This window comes from Choloepus didactylus, chromosome 1 (assembly GCF_015220235.1).
Source record: "Choloepus didactylus isolate mChoDid1 chromosome 1, mChoDid1.pri, whole genome shotgun sequence".
NCBI classification, from domain to species: Eukaryota; Metazoa; Chordata; class Mammalia; order Pilosa; family Megalonychidae; genus Choloepus; species Choloepus didactylus.
In genome coordinates, this window is record NC_051307.1 from 180,536,292 (window position 1) to 180,556,566 (window position 20,275).

At 35.0% G+C, this 20,275-nt stretch overlaps 1 protein-coding gene across 4 annotated transcripts in view; it reads left to right on the forward strand.

Annotated features, from left to right (window-relative positions):
- The window catches only part of ZCWPW2 (zinc finger CW-type and PWWP domain containing 2), a 191,464-nt gene that overhangs the window by 108,173 nt on the left and 63,016 nt on the right, over window positions 1–20,275 (forward strand). For all 4 annotated transcript variants that reach the window (XM_037846234.1, XM_037846215.1, XM_037846241.1 and 1 more), the window contains one exon: window positions 16,856–16,970. In XM_037846234.1, coding sequence (XP_037702162.1) covers window positions 16,856–16,970 — 115 coding nt within the window. The remainder of the gene's footprint in view (window positions 1–16,855; window positions 16,971–20,275) is intronic.

Below are 20,275 nucleotides of genomic sequence, written 5' to 3' on the forward strand. Positions count from 1 at the left end.
ATCACTCATTTACTAAGTGACAGGGCAATGACTAGAATCAAAATGTCTAACTCCAAAGTCCATGTTCTTTTCTCTTTCACATCATGCCAGCCTACTGATGCATAAGCAGTAGTCTATTTTATTTTTGAATGTTTTTCCAGTTTTGTACCTACAAAATGGGGAGATTTTTCTCCGTTCGAATATAATATACATGTTGAATGAAGGCGGTCCCTGCTAGACTTACCCTTTACTTGCTTGATGTTGCACCTTGGAGAACTAGTGACCAAAGCAGAATAAACAGAACTGTTGTTATTTTTAGACTGCATTTGCAGTAGTCATTTGACCAGTGTGTCTGGATTAACATCAATTCGAGCAAGTGTTTTGCTTCTGAGATTCATTAGGATCCAAATTCTAAGCATGTGAATTCTGTAATAAGGTTTAGCAAATGAGTTTATAACCAGATCATCGGGTAGCATTTTGCTTTTAGAATAATGGAGGGGAATGGATACAAATCTACGGAGCAATTTGGTGGACAAGTACATTTGAAAAAAAATACTTTTGCACCATGCTACTGCTAGCAAGTAATCTAAATATAGCTACCAAGCTCTCAATAAAATGTTATCATACTAATTTGATATAAAATTTGCTGCAATTTTGGTATTATTATTGAATTCAAATACTTTTTTCTTTGCTTGTTTTCTAAGCATCCATTAGTTTTTGCCCTGCGGAAAGGATGAAGGAATTAGAACATTTTCTAACCTGTAACTTGTCTATGAATAATCTGCCAAGAAAATTTTTGTAGTAATGCACTGTGCTGGTTTGAAGCTGTTATGGACCCCAGAAGAGCCATGATCTTTTAATCCAATCTTGTGGGGTGGAACCTTTTGATTGAATGTTTCCACGGAGATGTGACCCACCCAACTGTGGGTGAGACTTTGATTAAATTATTTCCATGGAGATGTGAACCCACCCATCAGGGTGGATCTTGATTAGTTTATTGGAGTCCTTTAAGAGAGCTCATGGAGAGAAGGAGCTCAGGGAAGCTGAGAAAGACATTTTGGAGAGAATCTAATATATGTAATCTAGAGTTTGCCCTCTGGAGAAGCTAAGAGTTAACACAGATCCAGATACTTGGAGATGCTAGGAGATGCAAACAGAAAGACATTTGGAGTTTCTAAGCTAAGAGAGGAAGCCCAGAGTTTGCCCTGGAGAAGCTAAGAGAGGACCTCCAGATACTTAGAGAGAAATGCCCTGGGAGAACAGACAAGTTGCTAAGCTAAGAGAGGAAGCCCAGAGTTCGCCCTGGAGAAGCTAAGAGAGGACCTCCAGGTACTTAGAGAGAAATGCCCTGGGAGAACAGACAAGGATGCACAGAGGCTAAGTGAGAGAAGCTAAGAGAGTCAGAAGCCCAGAGACACTTTGGAGAAAGCCATTTTGAAACCAGAACCCAATAGCAAAGGACCCAGCAGATGCCAGCCACGTGCCTTCCCAACTGACAGAAGTGTTTTGAATGCCATCAGCCATTCTTTGGTGAAAGTATCTCTTGTTGATATCTTAGTTGGACAATTTTATGGCCTTAGAACTGTAAATTTGTAACCTAATAAATTCCCTTTATAAAAACCAATCATTTCTGATATTTTGCATAATAGCAGCTTTAGCAAACCAGAAAATGCACATTAGGAAAAAATAAAGTTGTCATAGTGGTTAAAAAGACAGGCTTTAGAGACAGGCTCTTTGGAATTCACAGTTGGCTCTGCTCCTTACTAGATGGTTGATCTCAGGCAAGTAACTTAACCTTTACAAACCTTAGATGCTTCATTCATAAAAGGGAGGTTGTAGAATTATATGTCTCAAAAAATTGCTGTGAGAGTTAACTGAGACAATAATGTAAAGCATTTATCATAGTGCTTGGCACATAGTAGACTTAATAAATGTTAGTTGCTATTATTAATCTTTGAAAGAAACAGGTGAAAACATCATGATTTCCTGTCCTTGACTCCCACATCTATATGGAGTAGTACCAAAAAGAGACCAATGATTTTAAGGTGGAAAATAACATATTTTCTTTTGACTAAGCTCATATATGGAGAATGACATGGTTTTCATAGTCTTTATCAACCAATCTGATGCTCCTAGAAATAGACGGAAATAGAGTTGGAATAGAATCATCTAATTCTTTGTTTCTTCAGTACATGACTGAAATGAGGCCATTGCTGGAATGCTTTTCAAGTTTAGTGTAAGCAGAAGTGCTAAAAACTATTGAAAGCAGGAGATAAGTAAGAACCTTCTTAATCTGACTCCTTGGTAAATGAATAGGCCCAAATATTAGCAATGCCTCAAGAATACTTTGGATATGTTTGATGGAATTTGGAAGGAGAACAAGAAATATTATCTTTCATGTTCTTCTCAATGGAATGAGGACAGTTTCTTTCCCTATCACTACTCTGCTTTTCTGATTCACTCACATTTGTATATGCTGACTTTGCTGCACCAAATAAATTCTTGAATTCACCTTTGTCATCTCCTGACTTCATCTCTTATGAATTTAGATAGCTGTGAACTTGTGCTGAAGTTAGAAGTCCAAATCCAAGCAATAATGCAGACTTCACTCTGTTTATAAAGAATGGAACAGGTAGCTACTTCTCCCATCAACAAATGCATAAAAAATATATTAAGCATTAACTAAGTTTCTCACATTGACTCTTTAGTAAAGTGGCAATATTTTTTTCTAAGAAATTCTGCTATATAGTTTTCCCAGTTTTACAAAAGTGCTTATTCTCTGTTTAAGAGATCATGAGTCATGCTGAATATGTACTGATTCAGCATCACATATTTAACAACCCTCTTCACCTAGATTTCCCACCTGCTCTTATGATTCTATCATTAAACAGAATCTGAGCATCTGTCTGTAATAAATACAGCTGGTGTTATCCCATAAATACATTATTCCATCAAACACAAACAAATATGGACTGAAAAATAACAGCCAAAATGTTAACTTTCTTTTAGTTCCGTGTCTTTGTGTCCATTAATACTGTTGCGTAAAATCCTTTAGGCCCATCCTGACATTTTTAAGTTCAGGGAAAATGAACACATACTTATTTTAATGCCTTATTTAAACTGTACTTTTCTCTCAGTTTGATTTAACATTCCTAGTTGTAGTAGTCAGCCTGGCTAGAGCAGTGGAAGATAACAGCATGTAAGATAAGCACAGGCCTTAATAATTATCTATTGACTCAATGTTTATTTGCTTTCTGTGCTTTATTTCATAAATGTATTACCAATACTTTACTCTCATTTAACATAGCGATGTTTACACATGCTTGCTACAGGCTTATCTTCAGTTTGGCAAAATAAAAATTCTACAAATTGAAATCAGAATATATAAAAATAAATTGTACAAAATAAGTAAATTTGATTTAAATTTTCAACTACTGGTTAATTGCCCTAGAAAAATTTTTCCTAAGCATTATAAAAGTGAACAGATACAGAAAATGCCACAAGCCACTGTTTTCTATAATTTTCAGCACAATTACTTTTAGTGATATGGGTAAGGAGCTCTTTATAGCACTATCTTTAAGATTTGTGCAAAAGAATTGCTTTGTAGCAAAATGATATCATATTGTAGAGGCTGAGCCCACAATTTTGGAGTTAGATTGCCTGTGTTTGAATTCCAGCTCTGTTACTTACATGTGTCATTACCATGTAAACTTAGGCAAGTTCTAAACTTAGTGCCTTATGTTTCTCATCTGTAAAATGGAGGTAATAATAGTCTCTACTGAGTTATTTGTGAAGTGCTTAGGACATTCCTGGCAATTAGCTCTATGTCAGCATTGGATAAATTAGTAAATTTTAAAAAACATAATGGGTTCTTCAAATAATAGAACTCCTATGGAAGTAAAATATGTACTCATTTTCTTGGACTGCAGAGACCAAATGATAAATGTTAATATTCTGATAATTTATGACTAACATTTGAGAATTAACATTTGAAAATAACATATGATAACTAACATTTAAAAATTACTTTACATTTTATAAAGTGCTTTTTACATATACCATCTCATGCGATCTTCATTAATAGAGAAGACAGTTGAGGCATAGATATAAGTGACTTGCCTGAGGTTACACAACAGAACTGGGACTCAGCTGATTATAAACTCTAGGTTTTCGCATTATATGACAACCTACTTGAAACTTAAATTGGGCCATCTGCTTCTAATCTTTATAAGCATACCAAATTCATAATAAGCTATCTATAAACTGGAAAATCGCAAATGCTGTTTTATTCATCTCCTGTTGTTAATTTAGCCAACCTGATTGATTAACTTAAATTTTAACCAGGGCTTTTCAAAGCTGTACAGATATAAAAGTTCTCTTCTTCATGTTTAGTGCATTGATTCCTAGCTGTTGATTCGGGAGGCTCTTCATTCTCTCATTAAAACCTAGAATTTTTTCGTTCCCTTGTAACATTAGCAGTAACTGGTTATTATTAATACACATTTTGGTATCTCAATGTCAGGGTTTTGATTTGTTTTGTTGTTGTTCTTTTATGTTACTGTTGGTTTCCAAACTTGCTGATCATCACATTCTTCTGCAGAGCTCTTTAAAATTACATGTTCCTAAATCTACCTAATGAGGAGTGTTCTGAGAATCTATATTTTTAACCAGGTTGGTTATAGCCTGCTCAGTGGATCTCAAGAACTACTATATTATAGCAGATTATCTCCCCACAAATATCCATTTTCTCTGTCTTTACAGATTTTGTCCCCTGATTGTCATTTCATTCTCAGTGTTACCTCTGATATATAGGAGCTAAAAATTTGTTTTTTGCCAACTTGACTGGCTCACCCTTTCTAGACAGGGTAGGAGAGAGTGGAGGGACAGGAGTAGTTCTTTTTTGTTTTAATACATTTTTTATTGTGAACTTTAACATACATACATAACAGTGATAAATTTCAAAGTATGATTTAACAAGTAGTTGGCAAATTTCAAAGACTGACGTGGGTCACAGTTCCACAACTTCAGCTATTTCCATTATTGTAAAATATAGCATACATACAGAAAGGTGTTAACTTTCAATGTACAGCTCAACAAGCAGTTATATAGTAATTTCAAAAATTGTTAAGGGTTACAGTTCCACAGTTTCAGTTCTTTCCTTATAAAATATCGGGTATACACAGAAAGCTGAAGACTTTCAAAGCACAAGTCAACGAGTAGCTATAGAGCAAATTGCAAAGTATGTTGTAGGTTATAGTACCACCATGTCATTTACCTCCTTCCACAGGAGTAGCTTTGATCTTAAAATCCTACTGAGTTAGGATAAGCAAAATTTTTGTTTATGTCTATACAAAACTTAAGCAGAATAAGCAACAAGATTTTCAGAACAATATTTGTTTTAACTATTCAATAATTTGAGTAAGATGTCTAAATAATCCAGAGTTGATTATATGAAGATTATATGAATTTATGTTAAAGGTGATATGTGAGAGGGAAGACAAACATTAGGAAGCAAAGAAGACCAAAGCCAAAGTTTCTGAGTTGCACATGGGTGTAATATGACTGTCTGTTGGTGTGCATCAAGGGAACAGGAACATTCTTACTGTCCAGATTACTGGTTGCTGTTGCTGAAATTCAATTTAAGGAAGACAAGATACGCTTGTGATTAACTTTATACTCAACTGCTTTAAGTGAAAATGTTCTGCTCAACAGAGAAGAGTGATAGCTTTGGCATGATAGTATATAAGAACAGTACATCAGTGCAATACATGGTTAGAGTCACCAAGCAATGCTGAAGTTGGAATGTATAAAAGACAGCAATTGACATAAATCACCAGGCAGAGTACTTTGTAATAGGTATATTATGTTGATCTTCAAACATTGAGTAGAGATCCATTTCACAGGAAAATCATTGTGTATTTCTTTAGACTATGAAATCTATGACTATGACTGTATCCCCTTGTTTCTTTTTTTTTTTATCATCATTTTATTGAGATATATTCACATACCACGCAGTCATACAAAACAAATCGTACTTTCGATTGTTTACAGTACCATTACATAGTTGTACATTCATCACCTAAATCAATCCCTGACACCTTCATTAGCACACACACAAAAATAACAAGAATAATAATTAGAGTGAAAAAGAGCAATTGAAGTAAAAAAGAACACTGGGTACCTTTGTCTGTTTGTTTCCTTCCCCTACTTTTCTACACATCCATCCGTAAACTAGACAAAGTGGAGTTTGGTCCTTATGGCTTTCCCAATCCCATTGTCACCCCTCATAAGCTACATTTTTATACAACTGTCTTCGAGATTCATGGGTTCTGGGTTGTAGTTTGATAGTTTCAGGTATCCACCACCAGCTACCCCAATTCTTTAGAACCTGAAAAGGGTTGTCTAAAGTGTGCGTAAGAGTGCCCACCAGAGTGATCTCTCGGCTCCTTTTGGAATCTCTCTGCCACTGAAGCTTATTTCATTTCCTTTCACATCCCCCTTTTGGTCAAGAAGATGTTCTCCGTCCCACGCTGCCGGGTCTACATTCCTCCCCGGGAGTCATCTTATCCTTTGGTTTATGTTTGCCATATTTTCCCCTCTCTCTATTAATATCCTTTATTGTTCCCATACCGAATCTCTTTAGTACTGAACCTTTCTCCAAGTCTCTCTGTCCTGTCTTTGTTTCTCTGTCTGTAGGGCTCCCTTGAGTATCTCCAGTAGGGCAGGTCTCTTGTTAGCAAATTCTCTCAGCATTTCTTTGTCTGTGAAAAATTTAAGCTCTCCCTCAAATTTGAAGGAGAGCTTTGCTGGATAAAGTATTCTTGGCTGGAAATTTTTCTCACGCAGAATTTTAAATATATCGTGCCACTGCCTTCTCGCCTCCATGGTGGCTGCTGAGTAGTCACTACTTAGTCTTATGCTGTTGCCTTTGTATGTGGTGAATTGCTTTTCTCTTGCTGCTTTCAGAACTTGCTCCTTCTCTTCTGTGTTTGACAGTGTGATCAGTATATGTCTCGGAGTGGGTTTATTTGGAGTTCGCTGAGCATTTATGATTTGTGTATTTATGTTGTTTAGAAGATTTGGGAAGTTTTCCCCAACAATTTCTTTGAATACTCTTCCTAGACCTTTACCCTTTTCTTCCCCTTCTGGGACACCAATGAGTCTTATATTCGGACGTTTCATATTATCTATCATATCCCTGAGGTCCATTTCGATTTTTTCAATTTTTTTCCCCATTCTTTCTTTTATGCTTTCATTTTCCATTCTGTCATCTTCCAGGTCACTGATTCGTTGTTCAACTTCCTCTAGTCTTGTACTATGGGTGTCCAGAATCTTTTTAATTTGGTCAACAGTTTCTTTAATTTCCATAAGATCATCCATTTTTTTATTTAGTCTTGAAATGTCTTCTTTATGCTCTTCTAGAGTCTTCTTGATTTCCTTCATATCCCATACTATGGTCTCATTGTTCATCTTTAGTTCTTTGAGTAGCTGCTCTAGTTGCTGTGTCTCTTCTGGTCTTTTGATTTAGGTGCTTGGGCTTGGGTTATCCATATCGTCTGGTTTTTTCATATGCTTTATAATTTTCTGTTGTTTTTGGCCTCGTGGCATTTGCTGAACTTGGTAGGGTTCTTTTAGGGTTTGTAGACCTATTGAAGTCCTTATCTCTAATTTATCAGATCTACAGCTTCGTGGAGTACACTTTCTCTAACTAACCAGCAGGTGGCGTCCACGAGCCACCTGTTCTCCACAAGCCAGTTCTCCCCTGCTTAGCCTTTTTGGTGAGTGGGGGAGTGAGTCGTGGGGTCCAATTGGTGTACCAAGCTTGCATGTGTAGTTGGTGTTGCCTGCCCTGTATGTGGGGCGTGTTTCTGGGCAGTCGGGGAGGGGGGGTGGCCCTAACAATCAAATCTCCCTGATGATCCTAGAGTTTTAAAGCTGCTGCAATAGTCTAATCCTTCAGTTCAGTCCTGCCACAGTTTGTCTCTGCCACTGACCCACAAGTCCTTGGTATTGGCGTATGGCTCCTGAGACTTGCAAGTGGGCCCCTCTTCCAGGCTGTGCACCCCGGGTCCTCTGTTGAGGGATGACTGTGCTATGTCACAGGTGAGTGCCGTCCCCCCAGGGCAGTTCTGGGCTGCTGGGCTGTGTAGGGAGGCTCCCAGTCTGCTCAAATGATGGCTGAATGGGGCTTTGTTAATTCACACTGCTCCACCTTCCCAGCTCTGGGACAATCAGCTGAGGTTGCAGGGAAGGCTAATGTCCACGCCCAGTTTTGTGGTGTGTGCCTGTTATTTGAAGCACTTCCGTCACACTGGGTTGTCTGGGGCAGCTCTGGGCTATGGGGCTGACGATGGGCAGGAGTGTTTCCTGTCCACCAGGATGATGGCTGTGAGCGGACACCCCCCTTTTCTTGGGAAGTTGTGGTGTTTAGTGAATTTTCTCAGCCACTGGATTATTGCCTTTTGTCTCAGAGCTCTCTTAGTTCTGCTCTTGACTTGATGTGCCCAAATTACAATTCTTTGAAGCTTTCTGTATTGGGCTTCTTAGAGTAATTGTTTTAGAAACAGAAAAAAGGATTAAAAAAAAAAAAAAAAAAAAAAAAAGGGCCCTCCTCAGAGATCTAATGGGTTATTGAAATGGTAATAGACAAAGCAACCAGGGCTATTAAGGTAAGGTCCACAGGGCAGAGAGATCAGCTTTTCTTCGGGATTTGCATATGCGCCTCAAGGCCTGAGCTCCGCCCTTCCCCTTTCTGTGTTCACCAGAATTCCAAAAATCCTCTGCTTTTATTTTGGAGTTTTTCGTGTTATTTTTTTTTTTCTATGCCTGTCTCCTCTCTGCTGGGCTGGCAGCTCTCAGATTCTCTGGTGTCTGGTCTCAGTCTATCTATGGTTGGAATTTGGATCAGTAGAATGAGTTTCCGAGAAGGGCTACCACTGCAGTTCTCCCTTCTCCTTCCCGGAGCTGGCAGCCCCTCCTCCCACGGGACTGAGCCTGGCAGGGAGGGGCGCGGGTCCCCTGGCCGCAAATACTTACAGATTTCGCTGATCTCAGCAGTTCGACATTTTCATGAGTGTTGTATGAAGTATGCCCAAAGACAGATTGCTCTGTGGTGTCCAGTCCACGCAGTTCCTGGCTTTTTACCTACTTTCCTGGAGGAGTAACTAAAACTTACAGCTCACCAGTCTGCCATCTTGCCCCGCCCTCCTCCCCTTGTTTCTAAAGGCATATTATATAAGAAATAATTTAAAGTAATGGCCAATTATTTGGAGTCTCTTCAATGAGTTTATGAAGCTGGATAAAGCAGTTTCTAAGTACTTTTCTGGTTTTCTAGATTTTTAAAAGATTCCTGTTTTCTAGATTTTTAAAAGATTTGTCTAAAAGATAAATTTTCTAAATTGTAAGTGCGTATATTTTAATTTAACTTTAATATTGATATAATCAAATTTGAATTGATAATTTTGGATTATAGATGTTGTCATTATAACTAAAGAATACAACTGAGACTCTGCTATCCCCCAAATAGGTTATGTTAAGAAGCATCTGATTGAATTGCTTCAATTTTAAACTTAGATAACATTTTTATATAAAACTTAATATGCCTGACATTAGACTTACATTTTTGTTTCTTTTCTGCTAATGTCATAGAATAAATTAGTGACCCATGAAACACTTTGTAGACCTTAGTTCTCTACCGAAAATTAAGCTCTATATTATCTTAGAAGTAAAATCACCATAATGCCAGATAGCCATCATGATTATAAATTTTCTTTTACCTTGTGGGGGTAAAAAATCCTAGAAACACACAAACTGCCTACAGTCTCAACAGACCAATAAGAAGTAAAGAGATTGAATCAGTGTTGCAGTTTGCTTAAGATTCACTGAAGAAAGGCTGATCGTATCTGGAATACCTCTGTCGACTGGGAAGGCACGTGGCTGGCATCTGCGAGTCCTTTGCTGTTGGATTGCATTTCAAAATGGCTTTCTTTAAAACGTCTCTGGGCTTCTATCTTTCATAACTTCTCTCAGCTCTCTGCTGGGTTCTCCTAGGGTGTTTCTCTCTAAGTATCTAGGGGTCCTATCTTAGCTTCTCCAGGGCAAACTCTGGGCTTCATCTCTTAGCTTAGTATCTCCAAATGTCTTCCTGTCTGCATCTCCAAGCATCTGGGTCTGTGTTGGCTCTTAGCTGCTCTCCAAAATGTCTCTCTCAGCTTCTCCGAGCTACTCTCCATGAGCTCTCTTAAAGGACACCAGTGATCTAATTAAGACCCACAAAGAATGGGTGGGATCACACCTCCATGGAAATGATGTAATAAAAAGGTAGCACCTATAGTTGGGTGGGTCACATCTCCATGGAAATGATCTAATCAAAAGGCCTCACCCTAATCAAAAGACTAATAAGTCTGCCCACACAAGATTGCATTAAAGGATGTGGCTTTTGTGGGGGCATGATAGATTCAAACAAGCACAATTAGTAACCGAAAATCTCACTGGAAAGAAAATCCAGGACCATTTGGCTTCATTGGTGACTTTTAGCAAACATTTCAAGAGAATTAACACCAATCTTGCTCAAACTCTTCAAAATTTAAGAGGAGGGAACACTTCTTGTCTCGTTCTTTGAAACCAGAGTCACACTAATACAATAGCCAGATAAAGATACCACGAGAAAAGAAAATTACGGACCAACATCCCTTATGAATATGTATGCAGAAATCCTCAATAGAATACTAGTAAACTGAATCCAACATCACATTAAAATAATTATACACCATGATCAAGTGGTATTTATCCCAGTTATACAAGGGGAGGTTCAACATAAGAAAATAGATTAATGTGGTATACCACCTTAATAGGATGGAGGGAGAAAAAAAAAACACATGGTCATCTCAATTGATGCAGAAAAGGCATTTTACAAAATCCACCACCCCTTCTTGTTAAAAACACTCAGAAAACTAGGAACAGAAAGAAACTTCCTCAACATGATAAAAGGCATATATGGAAACCCCACAATTTACATATTCCATGCTAAAGACTGAAACATTTCCCCTTAAGATCTGGAACAAGACAATATGCCTACTGTCACCACTGTTATTCAACATTGTACTGGAAATTCAGAGCAATTAGACAAGGAAAAGAAAAAAGTCCATCAAATTGGAAAGGAAGAAGTAAACCTTTCTGTATTTGCAGATTTTATTATCTCATATATGTAGAAAATCCTGAACACTCCACAACAAAGCTACTACAACTAATAAACAAATTCAGCAAAGTGGTGAGGTACAAGATCAACACACAGTAAAAGCAGTAGTGTTTCTATACATTGGTAATAAACAATCTGAAGAGTAAATCAAGAAAAAAAATCCTTTTACAATAACAACTAAAGGCTTCAAATATCTGGGAATAAATTTAACTAAGGTATAAAAGACTTGAAGATGGAAAACTACAAAATTTTGCTGAAAGAAATAAAAAAAACCTAAGTAAATGGAAGGACATTTCACTTTCATGGACTGGAAGACAATATTGTTAAGATGTCAGTTCTACCCAAAGTGATTTATAGAAGAATAAAATCCCAATTAGAATTCCAACAGTCTTCTTGCAGAAATGGAAAAGCCAATCATCAAATTTATGTGGAAGGATATGGGGTCATGAATAGCCAAAACCTGCTTGGAAAAGAAGAATGAAATTGGAGGACTCACACTTCCCTATTCTAAAACTTATCACAAAGCTGCAGTAATCAAAATAGTGTGGTACTGGAAAAAGGACAGATGTATAAATGAATGGAATCAAATTGAAAATTCAGAAATAAACCTCAGAGCTATGACCAGTTGATTTTTGACAAAGGTGCCAAATTCAAGGAAAGAATAGTCGCAGCAAATAGTGCCAGGAAAACTAGATATCCATAGGCAAAAGAGTGAAGGTGGACCTTTTCATCACACCTTATACAAAAATTCACTCAAAGTGGATCAAAGGCCTATATATACGAACCAAAACTATAAAACTCCTTGAAGAAAATACAGTGAAGCACGTTCAGGACCTTATGTTAAGCAATAGTTTCTTAGACTTTACACCAAAAGCACAAGCAAGAAAAGAAAAATAGATAAACTGTTCCATCATCAAATTAAAAACTTTTGTTCATCAAAGAACTTTTATCGTGAAAGTAATAAGATACTCTACATAATGGGAGAAAATATTTAGAAACCACATATCCAATAATGGTGTGACATCCAGAATATATAAAGCAATCCTACAACTCAACAACAAAAAGACAGACCACTCAATTACAAAATGAAGAAAAGACTTGAATAGACATCTCTCCCGAGAAGATAATAAACATGGCCAAAAGTGCAACATCATCAGCCATTAGGGAAATTCAGATGAAAACCACACTGAGATACCATTTCACACCCATTAGAATGGCTACTGTTTTTTTTTTTTAAAGAAAATAACAAATATTGGCAAGGATGCAAAGAAATAGGAACACTCATTCATTGTTGGTAGGAATGTAAAATGGTGCAGCCTCTGTGGAACACAGTTTGGTGTTTCCTCAGAAAATTAGGTACAGAATTCACATGATACCCAAAGGAATAGAAAGCAGGTACTCAAACAGATATTTGTACGGTGATGTTCATAGCAGCATTATTCACAATTGCCAAAAGATGAAGCAACCCAAGTCCATCAACAGATGAATGGATAAACAAAATGTGGCACAAATATATATAATGGAATATTATTCAGCCGAAGAAAGAAGTGAAGTTCTGATACATGTGGCAGGATGGATGATCCTTGAAGATATCATATTGAGTGAAATAAGCCAGATGCAGAAGGACAAATATTGTATGATCTTATTTACATGAAATAATTAGAATTTGCAAATTCATGGAGTCAGAAACTAGAATACAGATTTCCAGGGGCTGGGGTAGGGGTAGGGAATGGGCAGTTAATGCTTAATTAGTACAGATTTTCTGTTTGGAGTGATGGAAAAATTTTGGTGATGAATGGTGCTGATGGTAGCACAACTTTGTGAATATTGACACAACTGCATTGTACATTTGAAAGTGGTTAAATGCAAAATTTTTGGTTGTATTTATGTTATCAGAATACAATTTTTCAGAAAGTATAGATCTGTAAAACACAAACAGTGAACCCTAATGTAAACTATAGACTACAGTTAATAGTATAATTGTAATAATATTGTCTCATCATTGATAATGAAAGTACCAGACTAATGAAAGTGTGTGTGTGTTTGTGGGGTATATGGGAACTCTGTACTTTCTGCATGATTTTTCTGTTACCTACAATTTCTATTAAAAAAAAAAGAGAGAGAGAAAAGAAAGGAAAAAAGAAAACAAAGAAAGAAAAGGCCTGGCTTGCTGACCTGAATTCCTTGTTGGTTGGAAGGGGTGGATTGGGAACAGAGAGACCAATGCCTGTGAGAGGGGCAAGCAGGACAGCATGGCAGAGGGAGGTTCTTTAAGACTTAGAAAAGAACAAAAGTCTATAGTGGTGGTACCTTAGAGAATAATAGCACTGTGATGTACCTAGGTTGGTTAAATCTATACCATTGATGTTACCGAAAAGATTCTTTTGTCCAGGTGTGGGACAAAAGCTGCTGAGCTCCCTGACATCAAGCGAGTTGAACAAAGATGTCCCTGTAACATGATGTGCCGATGATTGGTGATCTCTCCTCACCTTTCAGGTACCATATATGCCTTTCCAATTATGTTTCTCTAGAGAGAGGAAGGGGTGGCCCCAAAATGACTGAGATCAAATTTGTTAACATCTAAGTTGGATAAGGGCTGTCACATTCTGATTGATTTAGTGAAAATAAGGTAATGTGATGTTGCTTACACACTCAAATAAGATTTATCCTTCTACAACCCAGGTTGTATCTTAATTAATTCTAATGTGGAGAAACAGTCTTAAAATATGAAGCAACAAAAGAGAAAAATTTCTGCCAATTCTCAGATTTTTCTCCTCTGGCCTTACTGGGTGAACAAATATGTATATTGCCCTTTTCCTTAAATTTTCCACTCCATTGTTCATCTGTGATGATGGCACAAGCCTTATTCAATTAGTCAACAGAGAACTGGGAAGAGACATTCAACTATCCCCTTACACCTTGAGAAAGGGAGAAATGTTATGAAGTTCTTCTGTTGGCTAGTAATACCTGGTTGAAGCAAAATCACATAGATTAATGATTTACCAACTTTTCAGTTTCAAACGCAGCTAGGGATTTTCTTAGACATAGGGCACTATCTTTCCTATCTAGCTGTCTGTTTTGTCTGAAACCCCTTCCCCACTCCAAACATTTCCATGCTTATTTATCTATCAAGAATGCATTTCATACTTATAGATTCGCATCCGTTTTTAGACTAACTGCCTTCTTTTTCTTTCCACAATGATTACTTCTTTTTCCTTCCTTCCTAAATTTAATAAAACTGATTGAGAAAATTCAAGTTGCCAAAGTAATGTAGACACGATAAAGGACATGGTATTCTTTCTTGGGATCAGAGGATTTACTGGGATTTGAATTTCAGGCTGCCTAGCCCAGCCCTTCCTACATTCTCATCTGAAATTATTGATCTGAATCCTTTAATTTATAAGCCTTTAGCTCCTTGAAAGTTTGCAGATATGCATTGAAAATTGCCTTCTTAAACAAACTTATTTTAAAACTTGTCTGCGTTTTATTTTGTTTTGGCTTGGAAGATAAGATGATTTGAAAGTTCTGTAATTATTAGATAATACCCAGGTTTTAGTGAAAGATATGTCTTTAGGACTGTTAAAATTTGAGGAATAAAATAATTATATATATTTATATAAATGATGTAAATACTTGTAGATGTACGCAATATCTCTGGAAGACTATAAAAATGGTAATAATGATTGCCTTTGGAAGGAACACTGGGTACTAGGGATGGGAAATGTCTAACAGTTATCTATACTGTTAGAATGTGCATCTTTCAGTTCTTCAATGAAAAAAAGTTTGTTTAAAATACAATATGGCTGAGTATAATTCTGGAATTAAAAATTCTTTATAAAATAAACCTTAGCTTTTTTAATTCCTTAGAAGATATTTAATTGTATTGCCACTAGGTGGCATATACCTATGGATAAGTTCTTAAAGACTCCCAGACACTAGTTTTAAACAAACCTTTTCAGTTTCCCAATGCACCAAAGTTTTAGTTATATCAAATTCATTTTTCTCAAGAAATTTCCTTAACATCAATTGTTTAGTAATATATCAGCTTGTATGGGATTTTTCGCTACCTATAATTTCTTACTTATCATAACATTTGAGTTGCAGAAATGTCTTAAATCTGCAAAAGCTAGCTTAGATATTCCTATAATAGTTTGTTTGCATTTTCCAGTGTTTATTGAATTATATCTGCCTTTTCCTTTTTACCCCATGAAATAACTTAATGAATAAAATTTGTAAATTCTGTATACAAAAGTAGTTTCTGTTTGATTATACTGTTTCACTGCTCTTACACCAAATTTATCAGTGTTCAGGACCAATGCAATTTAACAACCACTTAACTGAATGCTTGTATAATGTGGAATGAACTAAGTTAGGCAAGTGGATACTGTGAAGGATACAAAGATCAAATGTTATTTATTGCCTCTGTGTTTAAGGACCTTTAATTTTATGGGTGGAAATAGTCATGAACACAAATAACTATATTACAAGTGAGAAAGTGGTAAATGATGAAATGAGAGTATTAAGTGTAATGGGAGCAGATGATAGATACTAATTTGGGGGCTAAAAGAACAAGGTAACATTTTGAGGAGAGCTTTAAATATATAGTTTCATTCTCTGAATGGATTGAATATGTGTGTTACATAGATTTACAAAATATCTCTGGAAGACTATAAAAGAAACTGGTAATAATGGTTGCCTTTGGAAGGAAACTAGGTACTAGGGATGGGAAGTATCTAATGATATCTATATTGTTAGAATGTGCATTTCTCTGTAAAGGTTGAATTATCTTATGTATCAAAGATTATGATATGATCTTTATACATAGGTGGTAAATATGGCTTAATAGGAAAAGTTTTTGATGGTAAAGTTTAAAAAAAAATAAAACGGCAGCATGCATTTTATAAATTGTAACATTTAAAAACATAAAAACTTTCTTAAGGGAAGTTCTAACATAACACTGCAAAAATTATTGGACCAAATAATTTTTATAGTTATTTTTAATTTAGAGATTCTTTTGCTCTGTTTCTCTTTTCAAAAAGTACATGTATTTAAAACTAAATAACCATTTAGAAAAACTGTTATGTCCAAGTATAATACACTGAGTGCTTACTATTCCAGAAAACTGTGATTTCTTATTTCATTGAATACTTATGAAACCCTATGATGTATGTATTGTTATTATCCACCATTTACAGATGAGGAAACTGGAACACAGAAAGTTTAAGAAACTTCCATGAATATGTCAATATCTGTCGTAAGACCAAAACGAGATGCAAATGGAATTAATTTTTTTAAAAGAAGAAATTTGCTTTTCAATTTTTATCATTTTAGTATTATTGCTGTATCACTTAAAAGAGAATCAATGTTATTCTAAGAAAATGTATTAATTGTAACTGCTTTGTTTTTTACATTAGGGGTCTTAAATTTTTGTAATTTTCTAAGTGTGAGATGAGTCATGTTAAATATTATTTTAATGAATCAACAATATGACCCTTTGACTACTGATATGCAAAATTCCCACAAACTTTGCTATATCCAAAATGATAAAATAAAGTGGTTTTAGAAACAAAATTATGTATTTAAAAATAAATCTTTGAGAAATTTTATGGCTGTATATATTTTACCACTATGAAAATTTAAAAAAAAAAATCAAATCTTATTCTTTTTGTGTTTCCATAGCCAGGAAAATGTAAAACTAAGAAGAAGTGGTATAAAAGTGCACTACAAGAAGCATACCTACTCTATGGATATTCTCATGAACAAAGACTGGAAATGTGCTGCCTGTCAAAACAGGGTATATGAGTTTTTAATTATTTTACCACTCAAAATAAGGTTTGCTTCAGATGTTTTCCAGAATATGTTTACACATTAAAAAAAGAATCTCTCTTTCTCTTCATACTGAAATATATCTTTGTCCACTGAAAACTCATTTAGTATGGATTGGTAGTATTTATTTACCCTTTGAAACTATTTTCAGTGACTAAAAATACATTCTGTTTAAATACAGGGGTTTTGTTTTGTTTGCTTTTAAGTTTTGGTGTTTGTGTGTGTGTGTATGTGTGTTTTAATGCAAGAGTTTTAATTAGCACTTCTCTCATCTTACTCTTCGATTATCTACATAGGTTCTCCTTTGTATTTCAAAAGAAAATATTTCAAAATTAGAAACCATGGCTTTAAAATACAATAATGGAGTGAAATATTCATTTGGTTAGGCTGTATTGTTTCAAAGTATTTTTAATAATGTTTTGTTTTTCAAAAAATTCAAAGCATTGATAAAGATAAGCTTCAACTTGATTGTTTTTAATTAGACAGGTCAAAAATATATTTCAGGTCATTTTTCAAAGAAAGTGAGCTTGAATCATAAATATTATGGTTTATTGATAGTTTTTAAGTGAATTCATCTTAAGGATGATAGTAGGTATGACACATTTTTAACTCTAAAAAGAATATGATTACATAAAAATGGTAATTTATAATAAATTTAAACGTGTTTAAAACATTTTTCCACTCAATGATCACAATTGTATATCTTATAAGGCCCCTTTTAACTTTATCACCTTAAGTTCTAAAACAGATCATTTTATGGGAGGAACTGGTCTTTGGTGCTGACCGAATTTTAAAATTACGGTGATATTTTTTCTCCTCTGGAAAAGTTTAATATATTAAAAAAAAAACTTACGTGTGAAAACATTTTATTTGAGAGAAAGTTTAAATATTAACCCAGCCACTTAGGTTTAGGTTTTAAAGCAAGTAAGTACATTTGAAGAGGGTGGGAAAAAAAAGACAAGCACACTACTCTGATTTACTCTGAGTTCAGCAGGAAAGACATTTATTACCACAAATGTGATTTTATTCCTTGTGCTAAAAATATAATGTTTCTGTTTATTAGCAATAAAGGTTGAACTCACTCTACTGGCACAAATACAATTTTATGCCTTGCATGGTCTCTACAGCTCTCTTGTTTAACCACAGTAAACTTTGAAATATTTAGCTTTTTTGGAACATTAATACTTTGAAAGAATATAGCTTTTTAAAGTTATATTACATCTATTTCACACTAGCAGTCGACCCTCTTTCTCAATAAGTTATGGAATTATGTCTTTTCCTATTGTTGTATGTGCCAGAGTATTTGTCTCTGGGTCCTTTGATATTCCTGCCTGTCCAGAGCCTCTGGAGGGAGGTTATTTCTGATTGTTTTGCAGAAATAGACCATTTTCTTCCTGAAGGTCTGGTGAATTTTATGAAGAATTTGATGTATTCAGACTGATTCTTGAAAGCCTTATGCTTAAAGAGCTATATTTTGTCTGGAAGTAGCCAAAATTGAGGGCATGAACAAACTTATAGGAGGTTCAACCTTTGCCATAATAGGCTTACTCATTTCATGCTCACTTTTTTGCTGTCTCCAAAATAGACAACTTAGTCCTTGTATATGCTTTCATTCTAGAGTGTATTCTGGTACAGTATGTAGCTTCTTCATGTATTTAAAAGTAGGTTTTAGAGATGTTTAGCCATAATTCAGATGTTTCATGAACAGTGAGTAGCTTAGAGACATTCCATTTATTTTATTCCAGCAATCTTGAAGATTTCTTTGCCCAAAAATTTCTTCCTCCAACTCAGAAATAATTACTATTAATATTCTAGCTTTTATTCTTACTTCCCTGCAGAAATTGACACACTGTAATATTTTTATGCAAATTTTTCATTGTAAATATATAGACCTAATCATATTACAATAAATTTCAAAGTCTTCTTCAAGTTTTTCAGTTGCCTTGTATTTTGTTGTCTTAACTATTGCTCAGTATAAGCTAGAAAACTGTCTTATAGAGGAACATCTGTTAAAATTGTATTTTTAAAAACATAATAGGTATTACCCATATTCTTTATAATTCAACTTTAAGATTATGTATTATTTGTAAGATTAATATTCTCCCACATTCTCTACATTTTATAGTAGATGTCCCTATTCCCACCTTTTAAAAAAAATGTTCTCAACTGCCATATTAATGAAGCACATGGTAATAAAATTCTTCAGAGTCCATGAATGGACAAACTTTCAAAATTACTAAAGAAAGGAAATCACTGTATTATGTTAATATTTGCATTCCTTTCAATTATGATAGTAAATAAAAAATTTTAGCATCTGTTATGGTTCATAGGGCATAACCACCTCTACTCATTTGGAATGTTTCATTTACTGCCTGCAGGTCCTCTTTTGCACTTTAAAAATAAGATGACTTGAATACAGTTCATCAGAGGAGTGAAGCAAATCATATAAAGCCCCTTTTCATTATCCAAATCTGCATTTCCTGTTAACTGCTTTTCACTTGGTATGATGAGGGTCCTTGTATGCAGGAATCTCTGAAGGGAGGAAATTAAACCTTTCTCATTAGGGAAAATTCAGCTTAGAGAGTGGTTAATGTTGCTGAAGTTGAACATAACTCGCTGTTATTTTTGGGGAAATCACTAGTGATCATATGTTTTTAAGTTTTACATCAGAATTTCCCTTTAGTGTTTGAAAAGCAAGGTGGTTGTTGATACTCTCCAAGACACTGTTCTGTTGCTTTGGGAGTTGGTTCTGCAACTTTTGAACATAAAAATTTATTGAACAATAGTTTGGATATTTCTGTTACCAATTCTTCTCGATATTGGAAATTTTACATAAGGAGGAGGCATATTTTGAAGATAAACATAAATTTACATTCTATTTTGGTTAACCTTCTGTATACCATCAGGGTCAGTCAATCCAATTTTAACTTTTGAATTTCTTTTATGTGCAGTTCTAACTGTTGTAAAGATTGCTATTTTATGAACTTTATTCTTATCAGAGGATTTCAAAAGAACAAAGAGAAAATTTTTCTTTTCTTTTTTTTTTTTTAAGATACAACAAAACTTCCATCTGGTAATGACCATATGGTCCACCGGACCCTTTTATAAATCTAAGATAAATTATGGGATTTTATAATCTATAGAGTATATCATTTGATTCTCACAGTATAACACTGTGATGATTATTATCACCTATGATTAATCAATAAGGAAACTGAGGCTCAGAAAGCCTATATATTGTGTTATATTTTACATTGTCTAGTATAATAGCTT